General features: G+C 35.1%; 1 protein-coding gene across 2 annotated transcripts in view; it reads right to left on the reverse strand.

The window, feature by feature from the left end:
- UGGT2 (UDP-glucose glycoprotein glucosyltransferase 2) overlaps positions 1-20,766 on the reverse strand; it is an 83,784-nt gene that overhangs the window by 29,817 nt on the left and 33,201 nt on the right. For both annotated transcript variants that reach the window (XM_065057097.1, XM_065057108.1), the window contains exons 14-25: positions 19,208-19,293; positions 17,765-17,900; positions 16,427-16,558; positions 14,856-15,020; positions 14,291-14,414; positions 14,102-14,200; positions 12,127-12,221; positions 8,799-9,005; positions 7,348-7,479; positions 5,471-5,598; positions 3,791-3,886; positions 2,236-2,338 (exon numbers count right to left, since the gene is read on the reverse strand). In XM_065057097.1, the coding sequence (XP_064913169.1) occupies positions 2,236-2,338; positions 3,791-3,886; positions 5,471-5,598; positions 7,348-7,479; positions 8,799-9,005; positions 12,127-12,221; positions 14,102-14,200; positions 14,291-14,414; positions 14,856-15,020; positions 16,427-16,558; positions 17,765-17,900; positions 19,208-19,293 (1,503 nt within the window). The remainder of the gene's footprint in view (positions 1-2,235; positions 2,339-3,790; positions 3,887-5,470; positions 5,599-7,347; positions 7,480-8,798; positions 9,006-12,126; positions 12,222-14,101; positions 14,201-14,290; positions 14,415-14,855; positions 15,021-16,426; positions 16,559-17,764; positions 17,901-19,207; positions 19,294-20,766) is intronic.

Here is a 20,766-nt window from a genome sequence, read left to right on the forward strand (position 1 = left end):
TTCTTCTGAGAACAGACGTGGTCCTATACTGGTCATGTCAGGGCCAATATCTGAAGACATACTATAGACAGTGACCGTTGCCTTGTCTGGAAATATTTGATGGTCAAGCCTGTGACAAAACCTTTTGAAAAAGGGAAAACATGGGTTATACATTCCTCACTCTAGAGAGGATACAGAGCAATTCTTATGATACAATTCAGAATATATTTTAAAAACAGATAAAAGCCTTGGCTTTGCTCTCACACAGTACCCCATCCTTAATTTGCCACTTTCTAAGATTGAGTAGTAAAGTTAGATTACTGTTACCTATAGTTGTTTGGACTTTCTCAACTTCAATGCCATTTAATATGAGTAACTTATTTGTATTTTAAAAAACCCAAACACAACAAAATAAGTATTTGAAGTGACTATTAAGTGACAAAAAGTATTATACTATAATAGCATACTTTCACGCCCCCCCAAAAAACCAAAACCTAAACAAAATACAAAAACAAACAAACAAACCCCAAAACCCAAGAAAAACCAAAACCAATCAACAAAAAACATAAAAAACCCCAAAACTATAACATGGACACATTCAACACAGATCGAGGCAAAAACTGTGTGCTTTGCTGTGGTAGTAATTAAATGAATTTTGCACCATGAATAGCTACCACCCCAATATACTGGGCACTAATTCAGTTATGTTATTAAAAAAAAAAATCCTTTAAATAAAAATATAACCCAGTGCTTACAGTATTCACCTGCAGACAACAGGATAATCAGAAAATCATACATTTAGGAACTTCAAGTTTAGGCCTTGCTGTATATGTTTGGATGTTTTGTATCTACACCAGCAGGAGCTGACTTTCCACATAATTAGATATATTAAAAAAAAATCAGATTATATTATTTTTCATTTTAAAAAAGAATTTTAAAATTGTAAATAAGTTTCATCTACATAAATATATTTCTGATTTCTTTAGTTTCAACAGCATTTCATTATTCTCTCCTAAGGGTTGACTTCTTGCATGAAGACTATAGCTCCTATGAATCAAGTAGGATCTGGGATGGCTCAACAGCTTGGTTCACCATGGGAGTCCTTTGCCCAGGCAGGTGTCAGGGAAGATACTGCTCGTAAGGGAGCCTGTTGCTCTAGGAGGAACACAGGCTCCTGATCTGAGCTGTAATTCAAGTTCCTTCACACAATTTACCATAATATGAACTTCTGGCTGAATGGAAAGAGTTTCCAACCAATTTTGAAATGAATATATTTCATTTGGCAATATCAGGATTTCATTTTAACTGAGAACAGTGAAACGAAACATCTGCTTCTAGAGAAAGCTTGTACTTGCGAGTCTTGAAATAACAGAATTTTCATGGTATTTTAAAATGTTTTACTTTGCTACTTAGTGAATACTTAGTGAATATTACGTATGAAGAGTGAGCGGATGCCTCAGTGTTTAATACAAAAGGCATAAAGGTATGAAAATGGGAGGGGGAAAAGCAATGTAAAAAAATTATGAAACTTCCATAATTACTGCAGAGAAAAAGATAAACCAGGATGCTGCAAAAATCCAGTTACAGGCTTCAGAATTGTAACGGACCATAAAGAGAAGACAAAATTTGCATTTTTATGGGTAACTATAAACCTGAGGTAGAGTGATATTCTGCAGCTAGTGAAAAAAGAAAGTCATTTCAGGAGCTATGTTTTTGGGACAGTTTCTCTTTAGATGATCAATAGCTACACACAACAGACTTCTAGATAAACCCAAAAGCATTAATCAACTGCAAAATCCCTTTCAAAGAACCAAAAGGTTTATAGTCCAATCTTCCTATGATCATATTACCTAAATGAAGTCGTGTAAATCTGACCCATATCTTGGAAAACTAAGGTAATTTGGTTTAATGGAAAGAAACATTTGCTCCTTAAGATTTTGAGATGGGAGATCCTTTCCCTCCACACTAGATACACCATCTCCTCCTTTCCTTCTATTGACTATAAAGAACATTTATGGACTCACTTTTAAGAGGACTGCTTCATGGGCAATCTAAACTTTAATTTCAACTAAAGTACTTACAGTTATGAACTAGATCATCCCCAGCTTTTACATGTGAATTTAAATAGCCCAATATATACTTTTAAAAATACCTCAAATTTTTACCCCTTTACTACGCTGTACATGGAAATAAGAAAAAGTTTAGTAAAAATTAAACTACAAATTTGCAAATGAAAATAAATGACCACAAGCTTACAATCAATAAATGAGCCATCTTCTGTGCTTCTCTTGTCAATGGATCCACAATAGCAATAACATCATAGAATGGTTCATTCTGCTGGGGATTGACTTTCACTACGCTGTTAAAAAAAAAAAAAAGTGATGTGAAAATCCTAAACTGAATTTGTGAGAAAAAACCAAACATTTTTAGGTATGAATATGTAATACTGGAGCCACTTTATATTTTACCACTCATGAAGATGTCTCCCTCATTTCAAGCAGTAATCATCATTGCTTCCTGTGATATCACTAGAAAATCTTAACATGAACAGCAATTAAAATTTAGCAGTAATCTACGTAGTTCCATACTGGTAACTGATAGCATACATGCCCCATTACAAAAAAAAACAATCAATAAAAGGAAAACACACTGCAAAAATCTTAAAATGGCCTTTTTGTCACTGGTCTACAATTTCCTTTACCAATATGTAGAATTATCAGATTTTACAAGTGCTGGTGGGTAACAATTTTAAAATAACAGTGGGAAAAATGGCAACTGAGAAGTGTGAAACTTCATAGGATGAATTAGATTTATGCATTCCAGAAAATAATTTAGTTTGTTAAACTTGATTAGACTAACTCAAGGACATACTAGTTAAAGTAATCCAGGTCTACAGGAAGGAAACAGGAAGGATTCTTGCACTATCATATGTCCTTTTAAAGAATGTACCTGTCTTTGCTCCAGAAAGTTTGCCCCAGCAAAGCTTAAATTAAAACCAGCTACCATTAGTACCCTATCACTAAGAAGATGGGATTCACAGATGGACATCTTGGTATTTTATGTTTCATTCATTAAAATGACAACAAAAGACAGAGCTTGTGGCATGTTGATTTTCTAAATCCAGAATCAGAAACGCAAGGAGCCAACATACAAGTAAATACACAAATTACACTAACATGACCTTGCCAAGTGTAAATCTATTAACTGACAACACTCTGTCTTAAGGAATTAAGTGCCAATGAGCCTCGTCAACTTGCATTTGATTGTAATCTAATTGTAGGTTATGGTCTAATCTAATTGTATTTAGGGTCAAGTTGAGCACAGGAGCTACGGTCAATAGTGAGATGGCTACGCCACAAACTGTTATACAATATAAACATACATATATTAACATAGTACTCAGGATCCACAAACAGAAAAAGTTGTGCTAGAGGTTTCCACATTAATGAAAATTCAGAGGGCTTGTTTTAACTCTAATCTGTGAAATTATTTCTAACATTTTAGTAAATGTAGGTCCTCCAAGTTTTCTAACTGCAGATCATCACTGCTATTCACACCAACTGTAATCACACTTTTTTCAGCAAAGGATAAGACTGGAAAATCATTAGGTATTACCAATCAATTGATTAAAACAGATGTAGAGATGCATAGGGCAGATGAACAGGTTGATCATAAAACCATAGAATCAACAACTTCTTTTAAAACTGGAACGCCTACCCAAGTTTCCAAAGACCTTATGCAGCAAAATCAGTGCATTCTGATTTTAATATGAAAGTACTATAAGTGCATTATCATGACAGACAGAACTTACCTGTGCTGTTCTTTCAGTATTTCAGCATCTTGTCTCATCTCTGTCTTAGGCAAAGACGACAGTAGGGCATCTATTTTCATAATCAAATCACTGCCGCTGTATTAAATAAGGTACATGTGACTTGTTTTTTCAACAGAAAAGGAGTAAAACATTCACATTTTAATGTGTGTCTGTCTACATAAGGGGTATTTTAAAAGTCTACATCCTGAACTTTTAAAAATATTATCACCTCAAGATTTGTAGCTTTGAGTAAAACTTTTAGCATGACAATGCCCAAGAACCGCTACTGCCTTAGAGCTTGTGCACTGCACACCTCTTAAAATTAGGCAATGCGGAATTAGAATTATCATTCAGCCTCACAGTTTGGACGGTGTGATCTGCTGATATTTATATCTCTTTATTAATTTTTTTTCCCCCCCCCAATTTTCTTCCTCTCTGACAACATCTAGGAACAGACACAAATTAAGGAATTTTCAAGTTTACTTGGCCACACCTTTTAACTTTTTTGTATTTCTTATTAGAAATTCCTTAGAAACCTTAGCAGGTGTCTTGTGGTGTCACACAGTCTTATTATTTGATTAAACATGTTTTGCCTCTCACTACATATCTCCTTGATAGTTCTACCTCTTTTTGATTTTGTTTTTCTGGTGGTTATTCCGTTTTGCCAGTCTTTCCAGATAACAGAAATGATACTTGACACACAGAAGGTCAACAGATACTGTAAAAATAATACGATTTTACTATCTTCTTCGTACACAAACTGGATCCTTAGATTAAAAGCTGGTTAGAACTCATCTTTACACTTCTTCGATTAACAGATGTGTGAATGCTTTCTAGCAGGGTGTCAGGGCACCTCATCTATCTGTGCCTCTGCAGGCTCCTTTTCTAACGATTCCCAAAGACAACTAATGCACTTTCTTACTTCAAATATCATTACTCAGATTTTACTTTGGTTTTAAGTTGCACTGGATTTTATAATGCTTATTACTATTTGTTATAATTACTCTTAACTAAACAAAATGTAGTAGAAATTGTTTCATTAGCTGTACTTGTCTCTTGGCTGTAAGTACAATGAAAGCAGATAAAGTATGTGGAGTAACCCGGTAGAGCTGCACACAAGTTATGGGGCGCATTGGAGAGGATAAGACTCTTTGGATAAGAAGTAATCTCATGTGCTTCAGCCTCATCACACATGCAACCAATGATAAAAAGGTGCGTATCTCTGGAATAACAGAGGCTGCCTTTTTACTGCTCTGTGCTGTAGCGACACGGTACCAAATAGGCTGCCAGCAGAAGGGTAAATGACACATGCAGTTGAAAACCAGCATAGGAGGTTTATATATACAGTGAAAAAGGCCATGTTAAATAGCATAATTAGCCAAGCGTGAAGATGATACAAAGTCTTGCAGGGAAATACTAAAAAGGAAACACAGGACAGTTAAACCTCTCTACGAACAAGTACTCAGATGCTAAATAAGAGGGCAGCAAACACATAGCACACAAACAACAAACACTAAGTGCATGTACAGTGTGTATATATATGAGTAAATAGCACGAAGAGTACTACGTCTATATATTTGAACCTTTGTTCATATTTCCCATGCAAAAGGATTATTAATTTATCACAGGCAATAAACAAGTCCCTATATCATAAAGCCTCAAACCACAAAAGAATGTTACCTTTTACTACTGTTTCCCATCTCTTTGACAATAGCTGTAATCTTTTCCGCTGAGGTACTGTACGTTATTTTTTCCAACAAATTAAAGTCTTCTGCATAGAATTCATTTTCATCTAAAGGACCCAGAACCTTAGATCGAGGAAAAAAATGTTACTAAGTGTAGAATGTCCCAATAATGTTTCTTCTGTAAGAAAAAATATACTAATATTTTGAATTAATGCATAATATTCAACATGCAAACCCCAGTCCTATATAGATCAATATTATTAACTATATAGTACTACCCTGTACGGTAACTATGCAGGATTGGGCTTTTACAATTATGTAATTACAGTTAATTATCAATCATAAAGAACAGCTGCAGTGGAAATATCCATGATATTTTTCATTATACCGACCTACGTAAAGGAATACACTACCTAGAAATAATAAATCTAAATTGAAGAAAAAGCTCTGTTGGTTACATTATTTTAAACCGAAATTCAAATAGTTGTCTGCCTATCACACACTTTAGTTGTTTAATTCCACGAACACAATCTTATCTTCTCAAGGCTTCTCAGATGAAGCAGAATGGATGGAAAGGAAGAAAAGGGTAAAGGATAAGAAATGCAGGATATCCAGAGACAAGAAACAGAACTACTAATTTCTGTGTGTCTGAAGGAAAATAAGGTGTCTTGACATCCCAGAAAATAGCTTTGAGGGTGTTATTTGGATTTCCTACTCCATAGTCTACCAAGCTAAACTGAACCAAATCAACTTCAAGAGCCTCCAGGGCTCCCAGATGCAGAATGTGATGATGTAAGTTTGGTGCTGAATGCACACTTTCAGATGGATGAATACTATCAAATTGATCCAAGTATTTGAGGAAAGTATTTCCTCAAAACTTAATGTATGATATTACTTGAGGTTTTTTTTAGGCATGGAAAACAGTAATAACCAGTTATAAAAGAAAATTGAATATTTAATTATGGGGCTTTTATGTTAACACAAAAAAGTCAAGACAATTCTTTTGTGCTTCAACAACAAAACCACTTTCTATGGGTTTGTCAGTGGTATTTCAGTTATAGCTCATAAACCATCTGAGATGCACAAGGGTAACTAAGAACACAATTTAAAGAGAGTTTCCAGTAATTAGATACCAACATAGTATCACTATTCGTTTCTAATGGTGGAGCAATAAATAGAAAAGACTTAGAGTAGTTTGTATAAATTGTACTTGTAATGAAAGGTATTGACTGTCATTAACAGGCACTAAATATTGAACCCAACTCCATATTTTTTAATCACAGAATGTTCACAATTCATCTATAGCCACACTGTAATAAAAACAATTGGTTTCATAATATATATACAAGAAATTCAAGCAGCAACACTATTATACTTTTATTTGAATATTAAGAGTTAAGACTATAGAACAACTAAATATTTATGAACAATCTGAGGTTTCTTCCTAAAACAGAAGAGCTTGAAATACTACTCTAATCAATGTAACTTACTTTTTATTATATGTGCAGTAGCTCATCCTATACCAAATGTGTAAAATGTAAGTAGCTTCAGGATCAGTATTCTTAAATATCATCCATCATACAGCAAATATGAACCTATTTAGAAAATTCTGTCTGTTGTTTAATTGGATTGTCTCTTAAATAGCTGTAGGAACGACATAAGTACATAGTAGCTTCAATGGAACAGAGCTAGTTAACAAATTAGTATGAAATAAAGTAAAAAAAAAGAGAGGCAAACAATCATACCACTCTCTACCAACAGGCTGAAAAAGTAGGAAATCTATACAATGCATTTTCTTTAGCTTGAAACTGAAGTTCCAGGAAAAAAAAGTACCTACAAAGAGACTGAGAGATAAGTTAATTTCTTTCTTACCCTGCCATTGCTCACAACAGCCATTTGCCCAGGAAGCAGCTTAAGAACCTCCTGGCAGAACATCTGGTGGGTTTTAATTATATCCAGTCCTAAAGTGTTGTACTTCTTCTCAAAAGTATCATCATCCATTCCCTAAAGCAAGGGTGAAGTGTGAGATGATGGAATTATTCAGCAAAATTGAATAACACCTCAGGTAAGCAAAGATTTTCTTCAAGTTGTGTGGTGACCATAAATCAGAATAAAGTAACAACCTCAGCTTCAGTGTCAGTACCACTGGTGTGGAGCCACAGTCTCATGTGCAGTTTTCACCCTTGGGCAACTCTGAATAACCATGAGAGGAAAGCCAAGTCTAAGGTAAAACACTTTTTCTAAAACACAGCACACAGATACATGAAAAATAAAATTCTCCATTAACAACTGAACTGTATTCTCACTGTTATGAAAAGGGTATAAAAAAAATCTGTACTACTCTAAAAATCAAATACTAATTTTAACATGGCCATTGGATTATGGCCTTAAACATGTTTTGGGGAAGGCAACATCATCCAGTAGGACACATAACAAACCAGTGTTCAAAGCTGGACAAATTTCGTCGTGCACACAACAGCACTGTGCCTCGCTTGTCACAATTATCCTGCTATATTAAGCTCTAATTATATGTATTTTTTCATTAGAAATACACAGACCAAATAAATAGATTCATTCAATACAATTAAAATAAAAAAGATAAATTAGTAACATGCATACATTGCTTAATTAGCTACCTCTATGTCTTTCAAAATTTATTAGACAATGAAATAAGAGAATGAGCCAAACCTGCTCATTTATTTTCCAATATGGTGCCAGAGAGTTCCCTTAGTCTTCCAAATCTTACTGTTCAAAAATACTACAGGTCTTTTTGCAACAAAAAGTATAGTTTGCAGCTGTTATTTGGTAATTCAGCTCTACTCTGGAAGTGAACCTTTCTATTTTTATTTTAAACCAACGAATTTTCACAGAAACACAACAGAAAAGAACGACCAGAGGTGTACAACGCTTGTCGACCTCAACCACTTCAGCCTGTGCCTATTACTGCTCACAACAACAAGGTATTATACAAACAGTTACTTCTGAGGTCTTAATTCTTGACAAATATTAGTACCGTAAATTAAGAGAGATATTTTTTACAAAAAACAACCCAAAATTAAAAACAAACTATTTGTATCTCAACAATCCACTATCCGTACTCTATATTTTTCAGTACTCTTGTATCTTCTTTCTTTAGAGAAATTCTCTATTCATCACATAAAAGTTGTCAAAAATCCAAATCTGCTTGAGCAGAAACTGTATAAGAAACTGTCAGAAACTTCATAGCATTTGCCCAAACACTGCGACTCTCAACAACATCTCCTTACAATAAAATATATACGTAAAATGTAAAATAAAGTAATTCTAATTTCATTTGTACTCACTGGGGTGAGGAATTTAGTAATTTTAGTTCCAGCAGCAAGGGATTTTGCTGTCTCCTCCTTAGTGAGTTTACTTAGGAAACTTTTTATATTGCTGTTGTTTTGGGTTAGAAAAGCAGCCAAAATTCCTCTTGCAACGGCTGTGTTATCTTCCTTTATTTTTGATGAAGGATTGTTCAAAACCCCAACTCGTGTATGACTGCTTGTTTTCTGCGAAGAAAAATACAGAATAATACACAATTTTACAGTTCCATCTGCTGTTACCTCATGTATTCATATCTATTATAGCTCTGTGAAAGGTCCTTAAGTATTTAATTTTTTGCAACTAATTGTCTTCAGAAAGCATGTATCAATGCCTAATTCAGAACTTCAAGTAGGAGCTGAACAATGCTATCAGTGAGGATTTACCTATTCTGTAATACATATTTTAAATATTTTTTTAAAATAAAAAAATGCCTTTGAGCATTCTGCAGAAGCGTAATTTTAACAAAGGAAATACACAAGTGTTCATTTACAGACTTCGGAAACTGGTTTTGTAGATGTTTTTCAAAACTATCAAACTAAGCACAAAATAAATACAAGAAAATTTATCCACTTATTTAAATCTTATTCAGCAGGAAAATCTTTCACTTGCTAAAACAGGTGATGACACTGAAATTTTACTAGAGAGAGTAATGATTCTAAGGTAGGATCAAATAGTGTCACTAACTGATGAAAAGGTTAATGGACTCTATTGCAGTAAAGAATTCAAAAACAATGGATGAAATCATTAGCATTCAACATATTTAAACAGCAAACTTTAAATTGCAGCCCTTGAGAAAAAAAAAAAATATTAAATAACTTATTTGAAAGCTTGAAAATGTGTAATTTAAACTGTTCCTGAGAAGTGTGCTCTTGCTGGGAGGAAGACAAGTGGTATACTAGGCTGCATTAGAGACACATTGTGAGCTGATCATGGGAAGTTGTTCTCCTCTACTCAGTACTTGTGAGGCTGCACTTGGAGTACTGTGCCTGGTTCCCTCAGTGCAGGAAAGATGTTGAGATGCTGGATGGGCTTCAGCAAAGGGCTACCAAGATGGTCAGAAGCCTATAAGGAGGGACTGAAGAAGCTGGGCTTGCTTTCTGTAGCAAAGAGGAGGCTACAGAGAACCTTTACAGCAACCAACAACTACTGAAGGGGGAGTAAAAAACAAAACAGAGCCAAACTCTTCTTGGCAGTGGCAAAGAGTATGAAAGAGGGGTAATAGCCACAGATACTGGCTTGGCAGATGTTAGGAAAAACTACCCTAGGAAGGCACTGCAACATCAGAGCAAATTACCAAGGGAGGGGATGGAGATGCCTCCTTGGAGATTTTTCAGGACTCCAGGCAAAGCTACAGCTGACCTGATATAATGATGGCCATAGTCCCACTCTGAGTGGGAGGCTGAAGTACACCTCCAGAGGTCTCTTCTGGCCAAGACATCTCTATAATTAGTTTTTTTTTAAATGAAGTTAAGATAAACCAGTAGTTTTCAAGATAATATTATTATATATTATTATTTTTGTATTATAACTGTTACAGTTGGCCACTTCCCCTACCACATTCTTGCACACTTTTCTTCAAATGCTGATGGCAAGAGGTGTCTGTGCAAGTTCTGCACCTGTTAGAAATTCTACCAGACCTTAACCTAGTAGATAAAAGGGGCTAGAAGGCCAACAGTATCCCGGGGTACATTAGGAAGGGCATGGCCAGCAGGTGGAGGGAGGTCCTCCTCCCCCTCTACTCTGCCCTGGTGGGGCCACATCTGGAGAACTGCGTCGAGTTCTGGGCTCCCCAGTTTAAGAAGAACAAGGAATTACTGGAGAGAGTCCAGCATCAGGGTACAAAGATGATCAGGGGGCTGGAGCATCTTTCTTACAAGGAAAGACAGAGAGCTGGGTCTGTTCAGCCTGGAGAAGAGAAGGCAGAGAGGGGATCTTATCAGTGCTTAAAAATATCTCAAGGGTGGGACCAGACTCCTTTCAGTGGTGCCCAACGACAGGATGAGGGGCAACGGGCACAGACTGAAGCACAGGAGGTTCCATCCAAACACGAGGAGAAACTTCTTTACTGTGAGGGTGCCAGAGCACTGAACAGGCTGCTCAGAGAGGCTGCGGAGTCTCCTTCTTTGGAGACATTCAAAACCCACCTGGACACATTCCTGTGTGATCTGCTCTGGGTGAACCTGCTTTAGCAGGTGAGTTGGAATAGATGATCTCACGACCTCCCTTCCAACTCAAATGATTCTGTGATTCTGTGTGATTCTATGACTAGAAAGGAGTAGAGAAACACTACAGTATTGTTTAAAAGTGCATTGATTCATATGTTTTTGTCCCTGTCACAAAACACGGAAATCATTAAACCAAGTAGTACAACTGGAAATGAGGTTTACCTACATCAAATCTATGAATTAGAACGAACATGCCTAGACTGTTCTCACCTCCTAGAGTTAAGAACTATGACACGTTTTTCTTCACAGAAAGGGGAAAATAGTGAAACTGCAGCAAGAATATACCTGTCAAGTCTCAGGCACAGATCTAGCAGTCAGATAAACTACACATTTTTCCTGTAACAAGGACTTCTACTGCATATCATTCCTTGCACTTTTTAAGCCTCTTGTTAGGACATATTTGATATCACATGCTCTCTGCAACATATCCATTTTATAATTGCCTTAGAATGGTTCCTACTTCATTTATGATTATTAAATCTAGATGTTTTCCCAATTTCAGCCTAATTGCTCTTCTAAATTCCACAGAACTGACTTTTTTTTTCATTAATATTCACATGACATGTACTTGTACACATTCAATTCTGTTATTAATACCAAAGAACTAAAAAATGAGCAAACTCAGAAATGTTGATGATCCTCCTAGCCTACTAAAATACAAAAAAAAAAATATATATCTGTCATCACTTCATGGCCACGGTTATGCCATATGATACTGAAGAACCCTGCATAATGGTTCACATCAACAGGCATTATCCTAACTTCCCTGACCCAGATAACGTGCTAGGTTACTTCATGGGAGAAGGTCTGTAATTGGGAAGGAATTCACCCTTTTAACAAACAGCATCATAGTTTGTCTCCTGTGTCAGGAATCTGTGAACCAAACGACCATTTACAGGTCTGTAAGATGCCATTGCTGTGGGATTGTACAGCAAAATAAAAGTACAGTCTCGTAAGTCTGCAGCTGACCCACAGAAAATATTGTTAAACCTTTATTTAAGAGGATATTTTCTGAATGTGCACAGTGTTGTTAAGAACATATTCATAATAATTATTTTAACAAAAATTGCTAGAAACTCACCAGGTGTTTCAAGGCATTAGAAAGCAGTCGTCTCCCAGCTGGCTTATCAAAATCGGCAATAATCCAGATAGTAACAGCATATAATGCATCTTCATCTGAAAATTAAATATCGTCTTGCTTTACATTGCGGAGAATCTTCTCACGAGTAATGAATAATGAATTAATTCTGTCTGAGATTTCGCAGTCTATGTATATGTTTGACTGCAGACTTTAATCTTTTCCACATAAGAATCTTTTGCCGTCTGAATTCAAATAAAATTCTTAGGAGGTACTTTTTCATGTTCACATGAGAGAATCACTAAAATAGTCAATCTGTGCTTGTACCACTGAAACAAGATGGCCCTAAATAATAAGCTAGCTCCGACTAGCAAGGCCTGCTTTACCAGAGGTTTCTTGTGAACATTTGATGGAGGCTGGTCATATAGCCAGAAATCAACAGAATTAAGTAGTTACAAGAAAGCATGAGTTAGGCCATTCACTTTCCCTGGCAGCAAAGGCAAAATCCTTCAATCAATAGTGGGACAAAACTTATCAGTTCTGGACACAAACAGGAATATACCAAATACAGCCCAAATAAAGTAAACTACAGTATAGGTGTATACACAGAAAATTTCCCTTTTCTTGATCTATACTCTCCTGTTCCTTATTCTTCATAAATGGGCAATGGTATATGAAAAATTCTGCAAAAAATAACCATAGAATAATATCAGTCTACTCCTGTCTATCATATATCCTGTAAAAGGTAATACATATAGATGGGAATTTCACAAGGTTCTGGTGATATTCTAAGAAGAATTTATGATTAAGCGTTGTTGGGGCCTAGAGAAACCCAGTGGGGCCAGAGATTTGAAATATAGACTCCAGCTCAAAGGTTATAGGTTTCACACAAGAGACCTGAATCTTAGAAATGAGCCTACAGATGAAAAGCCAGTCATCATCTGACAACTAGCTGGGATGCCCCTGCAGCTGTAGACAGAGAATCAAATAGAGTCACATCATTTTATTCTAAAGAAATGGAAGTATATGGCATTTCTTTCTGATAACAGCATAAGTAAAAGCTATGTTAACATCACATAATAATTACTGAAACAATAGCACTTTGCTAACAGGGTAATTCTGTCCCTTGATGGACTGATGTAAACGAGCAGTTTTTAACTATCTACTCCTAGATGTTAACAAGGTATAGACTAATGTAAAATCCCATGCAGTATTATGCCCCCCCGTTGTATCTATAATTTCTTCTAACTCAGAAGGAAAGTACTTGCATATGCAGTAAGAATATTTTTATATCAAAAAATATTTTAAGTGCACAACAAAGCATGAGTTTTAGTTAAGATAAAATGTATGAGTGACAGTTCATCAGAATGTAAGTTGTTTTTTTCTTTTCTAAAGAAAGACAAAACTTCAGATACCAAAGTTAAACAATCAACTAGAGGAAAAAATAAAGAGATACTGAATCCTAACAAATAAGAAATAAATTCTCTTCAACTGTGTAAATGCCTAATTTTGATATAGATATTACAAAGACTATAAAGTCTTGGCTAAGAATCACTTGAAAACTGAATATGCTCTCTCTTTAATATTCTGAAGTAAAACTATGTCAGTATGAAAACTGTTTTCGAAGCTGCAGAAGTCTTACAAAACTTTTTAACTTCATGTCTGTAAAACATTTCAAAACTACGAAATTTAAGATAAATTAAAAAATAATTAAAGTGACAGGATAGTTATTATTTACAGTAACATTAAGATATGATCTGGCTTCTGAAAAAAGATATTGACATATTGGAAAATTTACCTATTTACATGGGATCCTTGGGTTACTTACTTACTTGGGATATTTTACTAAGAAATTTCAACTGTTCGTAATACATATATATATGCGTGTGTATATATAAACCCATTTCAACTGTATGTAATACACATATATATATATGTGTGTGTATATATATATAACCCATACACAAAATCAATATACCCTTTTTTGTTAAATACTTCATGTTGTCTGAAATTACAGCACTTTTATCTTGTGAGTCCAAAAAGGAGAAAGTAGAGAAGTCTTCCACATCAAATGGAACTGCAAAATGTAAAATACAACATGTTAGACTTTAAAAACAAACAAACAAACAAAAATCGTAACAACAGCCCATCTGAGAAAATTAGTTACCAGATGTGGATCTGAAATGTATGTATCTTCTTTCTGCTCCAAGAACAGTGGGGTTTATACGGGAAACTACATTGTGCTGCTCCATAAGAAAATCCATTGCATTTATATGATCATTTAACAAACCCTGTAGTAAGAGAAAAAAATTACATCTGTACTTTTATAGTTTCAAGACAAACACCAATTATTTGTGAAACTTTTAACTGATCCTAAAGCTTCTATATATACCACATTATAGACAATGTCAAGTCAAAAATGTATAAATATCACACAGATAATATTTCAGAATACCAGATACACATTTTTCAATGAACAACTGCAGTACATTCTCAGTTTCTGGTTGAAAAATTCCATATGATTACTATATGCTTAGCTGATCCTTCAGTCTTGTATAATCTAAATATACTGTTTCAAAATGAGACTGCGAACAAATGCGACAATGTAATTTCGCTTGTCATATTATTAATTTCAAGCCATCTCATTATAAAAAAATTAATATATAAACATGACTCAAACTATCTGCTGCCAAATATTTCATCTTGCCTTCATCTGGAAATGTTAAACATACCATGAATGCTGCCCTCTGGAAGAACCCGGTGGCATCAATAATCCTCTGAAGAATAACTGTCTCCAACTCTGCAGCATCCATCTCTTCTCTGTTAAAGGGCACGCCATTAAACAGGGCTTGAGGCAACGGGCCCAGGCCAGTCTTTTTATAAAAGGTCGCTCCTGCCTGATCATATCAGAAATATCACGGGATTAAAAAGACTCTGGCTGACCGTAGCAAAACACGAAATGAATACCAAGAGACAATGAACTCTAATCTCCAAGCGCTATTCACTGTCACATCTTCTCACGGGTAGCAGGGACAAAGCAGGAAACGTCTGGAAACCAAACAGGGCACATGGGACTCAAGTAGAATGACAGAAGACATTATGGATCTATATCCGGTGTTTTAAACTTTTGCTTTATCATTTTGCTGAGAAATATTTTGGTTTGCTTAATATTCTGAGAAAAAAAAATTAAGCAAATAACACTGGAGAAGGACCTTGAGACAGTCATAGTTTGAGGTGGCTTCACCTAGGCCTTCACCCCAAAGGCAGCACCCCTAAAACCTCAAAATGCTTTTATGTTCAGAAGCCAAGCCTTATTTAACAAGAAAGCAGAACAGGCTAAATTTTCCCCAAACAGAGAAAATGCAGTGAGGCAAACAGAAATGTATTGTAGGTGGTTCCCCCTTCCTATTCTATATCCTTTTATGTTTTCTTTCAGTGTCACTTTCAGGACGGCTACAAACTCTACTGCAGTATCTCTGTGTCCATCTTTCTGTCATCCCACTATCTTCTCCCTGACCTTCACCACAGTCTCACAGTCCCTGCTTGTACTGGGGGCTTCCTCCTGGTGGGTCTCTGTTTTTCTTCCTTTAATATTCATTCTCAACAGGAAACTTGCCTCCCCTAAGTGTATCCAGCTTTTCCCAGGGTAGATTCAAACTATCCTTCTATACGAAGCCTTCATGCAACCCAGTGATGAACAAGCAGCACAAGGCAAACAGCACCAGGTGCACCTTCTTGAAGGTGCATAATAAACATATATAACAAATTTTTAAAGGAAATAAATAAAATGGACGGCATATGTCAGAAATACAGGATTATATAGACGGCATGGCTGAAGTTACATGAAGGAAAATGGTACTTTTATATAGATTTTAGCAGAAAGTTATCTGCATAATCAATGCCTTCTCTATAGCCTTTAAATCAAAATACACAGCCATCTTTCCCAGAGGGAATAAAACCAAAAAGCACAATTAAAGGCAACAATGTTTTGCCCAAAAGAGAGACTTCAGCTCCCCAGCCAGAAGACACAGGTAAACAATTTCTGTAGTATGAGAGAGACCCCTTGACATGCTTATTAGATAAACAGTTTGATATCTGATATATATAATTATTTTTTTATATAAAAAAATTTGAGAGTAGTAATGCAGAAACCCTTTCAACATTCGAACTGATGCCTGAATGGTGGCTGAAGAAAAATTTCACTCAAAGATACTATATTTACTTGATTTAACATTTTGCAATCTTTCAGCTTAGCAATGAATTGTGTACTGCAATATTTCTTACCACTTTGCTCTCAACATACCTTCCTCCCTTCATCATATTCAGAATGAACACCCAGTATACTCTGAATGTCAGCGTGGGGGTATTCACTCCTAAGAACATCTTTCACATGATTTACTGTTAGAACATTTCCTTCTCTCACTTCATGGTACATCTGTAAAAATTAGAGTAAGTAAAAGGTAATAAGTTTTCAATCATAATTTAATAAAATTACTAAAAGTAAATTAACAATAAATATATTTTTATAGTGCTGTAGTAATTTTTATATCTGTATATTTTTATTGCTTTTATTGCTCTATTGCAGGTTTTATATTGCTTTAGTAATTAGCAACATCACACATATGCACAACTTTTCATAAGAGCACTGTTTTCATGTTCTGACTAATATATATACACCTTTGGTCTAAATCTGAAGTGGCAAAGTACACATATGTGAAGGAATCTAAGTTCTGTCTGTAAACTACCTGAATCTATATGGGATGAATCCAAGCCTGAATTAGTCAGTGATACTTTTTCATACAGTATTAATTTTTCTTTATCAATGTTATTTTATTTCATAGCATAAGATTTTATTCCTTTCATCAAACATACAAAAGAAATTTGAAATTATTCAATCAATTTATTTTCCTATGAGGAAGAGTACATTTCTTTCTATAGCACTGAATATCTCAAACCCGTATTTTATTGATTCTGTTTTTGTTATCTTTTAATTATATTTTGCATCCCTACCTTTTTATATTATGAAACAAAGTAAACAGAGGAACACAACATTTCTAAAAGCACACTAAAAATTGATATTTTGTGATCTAGTCATGGATAACAGTCAGCTCCTAACACTTCTGGATTTCTGTTTCTCTTCCAAGGTACTCCTAGTTACTACAGTTCCCTTCATCTTAAGCTCTCCAAGTTTGTCAATGACATTAGTTTCCAGGCACCAAACAGAATAATAGAAAACAGAAGTAAGAAAAAATGTTATGCATTAATATTATAATATGCCTGTACTCCAGGAGATAAGAGAACACCAGGGCAGGCACATTATGTTAACACAAATAATACAGAATCATATTGCACAAGAATATACTGAAAGCTGTAAGGGATGCATCTACCTTTTTACATTGTTGAAGAAAGCCTGTAGATAGGTAAAACGACAAGAGCAAGTTGGTTCACAGAGGAGGAAAATATTTCTGCAAATCATTGTATAGCATATCAATGCTATACATGTTTTTAATACTTTCTTTCCATGTAAACTAAATGCAAATGTATCCTGTAGGCACAAGGTAGCAAAATCCTAACTATATAGAAAAATAATAAAGGAAAAAAAAAAAAGAAAAAGGAAGTGTTTTCTTGTGAAAGAACTAACATTAATTATTGAGGTAAAGGCTTGAAAGGTGTCAGATTCCTCTGCAATGTAATTAAAAGTTCTCCAAAGAGCTATTCCAGCATCTTCATTTCCATCAATTTCTTCTTTTGTACTTAAAATGAAAACAAATCCGATTCTGTAAGCAAACAAAAAGAGGTCATACATTTTACAATGATAGCTGTTTCACACACATTCTAATACCAACAGTGAAGAACAAGATGTTTGCGTTCAAGTCATCAGTCCAGCATGTAGGCACAAAAAGCTGAGAGTAATTAAGATTTCTGGGAGTCATTAGGATTTACCCACAGCTGTTTCTTCTTATCTGATCAAAGGTTATGACATTGTTTCATTGTTTCAGTCTGAGCATAATCTGTCTTTATTTTTCCTGAAACAGGTGTCTTAAGTAGCTGCATATAGTCACGCTGGGGTCTTGATGCCCTGTCATTAATATGTGCCATTCTTACTAGCCTTTTTCTTGCCTGTTTTACATTCTGAGTCTTCTCCACCCTTCCATTGCAATTCATTCTCCATTTACAGCAATTTTAACACATGTACTACAATTCCCTACATTTCCATTAAATGAAAAAAGCCCCAGAAATACGAGGCTTGAGAAGGAAAATAAAAGAAACAACAACAACAAACTCCTAGTGGAGGCGGTATTTTGATACAATTCTCATGAAAAAAACCCTAGACTGATCAGGCCATAGAGCATGAAATGTAACTGGGATTTGACGTTCTACAATAGCAGGGGAAATTCAAACCTAAATGTCTGAACATACAAAACATTTTGATTAAATTGAGCGTTATCATTTGCACACGTAACTCATGAACACTTCATTGAAAAGTTGGGCTGGATCTAGTTCAGACACCCTTTTCTTTTATAAGTGGGGAAATAAACAGGCAATTCTGAGAGCAAACAACTTTTTTTTCTTAAAGTAGGCATCTCAAATCAACCAGATTCTTCCTCAGAAGTGTCTTTTGCTCTCAGATGATGACTAGTTCAGACTCAGACAACTAGGTTTTAGAAATTAAAAACCTGGTGAGGATAATCTTGCTTCAGTCTTTAAGTATTTCCATAAAAAACAAAATTAGGTAAAGCAACCTCAAAAGAACTAATTAAAAAATGCCATCAAATAATGTTTTACTTACAGAATATTTTGCTTAGAATAAAACTTCACATGGGTGTCCAGTGGGACTATTTGACAAGATGATTTTTTACCAGACTTTTGCAGTTCATTTTCCACGAACTCAGGCATGCTATCCCTTGCAACCTATTTGCCTAAGAACATTTAATATCTGAGTAAGCTTAGCACAAGTGGGTAACCAATATGTCTTATTAGAATGCTGTTGCACTGGTCTTCATTTGAATTCCCATCTTTGCATAGAAAAACAAGATGAAGAAGAAAAAAGAAACCTTCTTTTAAGCCTTTCAGTTTTCCTTACCTGAGTGGTACGTTATGATGATAGAATAATTCTGCCAGTTTCATATAATCACCTGTATCTTCTTGGATGGGATCAACAAAAAGCACCTAAGAAAATATTATACAGCCAATATTTATTCTTGATGTCTGTTTTTATTTTTTTCAGACATTAAATTTCAGATAAGAACAGACAATTCCAAAGGAGATGTGTGTCTCAACTGTTTTCAATTTCCTAGAGCATTCATTATAAGAAAACATTAAGAGTATAAATGAAAGTAACTTCAGAAATAATGAGTTTGGACCAAATACTGAAAACAGGATTTAACTGTTTATTGAACTTCAAAACAAGTGATATCACTACTCTCCTTTGAATTACTCTGTTTTTACTAATGAACTTGATATTTAATTAAAAAGGATCTAACGTTTATTTTTATTCTTTCAACTAACTCCCTTCTGTTGTGAAAACCAAACTAAAATAGATAAACAGAATATATTGACTTAAAACTTTAATTAAAAAATGGAGCATTGGGAAAGAATTCGTCCTTCCAGTCTCACATATCTCCGTATTCACTCTTTCATTTATTGTAGACTGAAGTGTAAAATCAGACCTTTCAGGCATGCACAGAATCTAAAAGTGAGATCTGTCTGCATAGGTAGATTATGCTTATGCAGATTTAATTATGACTTTGGTACCTTATTTATTCAGCTTTGCACTGCAGCCCCCCTTAGAATTTATAATAATTTTGCTAGAGTAGCTGAAATGCAGCAGAATAATTCTTAAAATTTTGAACACTCCCTCCCCCTTAGATTTTAGCTAAATGGTATGTTGCAGATTGCTATAACATAACTGTTATATATATATCTGTGCCAATATTTCAAAACCCACCTGAAGACCTTCCTGTGTAACCTCATCTGGGTGTTCCTGCTGCAGCAGGGGGATTGGACTAGATGATCTTTCAAGGTCCCTTCCAATCCCTGACATTCTGTGATCCTGTGATTTAACTTTGACTACATATTGCAGACTACTTCACATTACACACATCTTGTGCTTCATTATAAACATACATTTTTTTATTTCATATTGTTTGTATTTTGCTTGTCTTTTTATATACACTGAACTTCACGTCAGTTGGAGTGACAATATCAGTGGACAAGCAAAGAGTTACTAATGTCACCTATCTGGAGTTCTGTAAGGCTTTTGACACAGTTGCCCAGTATAAAGAGAAGATAAACAGCTTGCTTACAAAGCCTGAAAACCAAGTAGTACATGGGAATTAAAATACTGCTTTTTATGGCAGCATCTAAAGACTATCTCAATTAATTAAGCTTGACATTCACAAGTTAACAGTCCTGAGAAATCAATCGGCTGTATAGTCTTCACCTCACTCCTACACCTCACCTCACTCCTTCACCTCACTCCTTCACCTCTCACTCCTACAGACTTCAAAGAATTTAGTTTGATGACATAGTCCTGGATATGTCCACTGTCTTTGCCTTTCGTTACATGGCCAAACATACAGAAAAAAAAGTCATCATATATATGTATTTACAGCCTGATTAGAAAGTAAGTCCAGGTTACCA

Source organism: Columba livia, chromosome 1 (genome assembly GCF_036013475.1).
Source record: "Columba livia isolate bColLiv1 breed racing homer chromosome 1, bColLiv1.pat.W.v2, whole genome shotgun sequence".
Lineage (NCBI taxonomy): Eukaryota > Metazoa > Chordata > Aves > Columbiformes > Columbidae > Columba > Columba livia.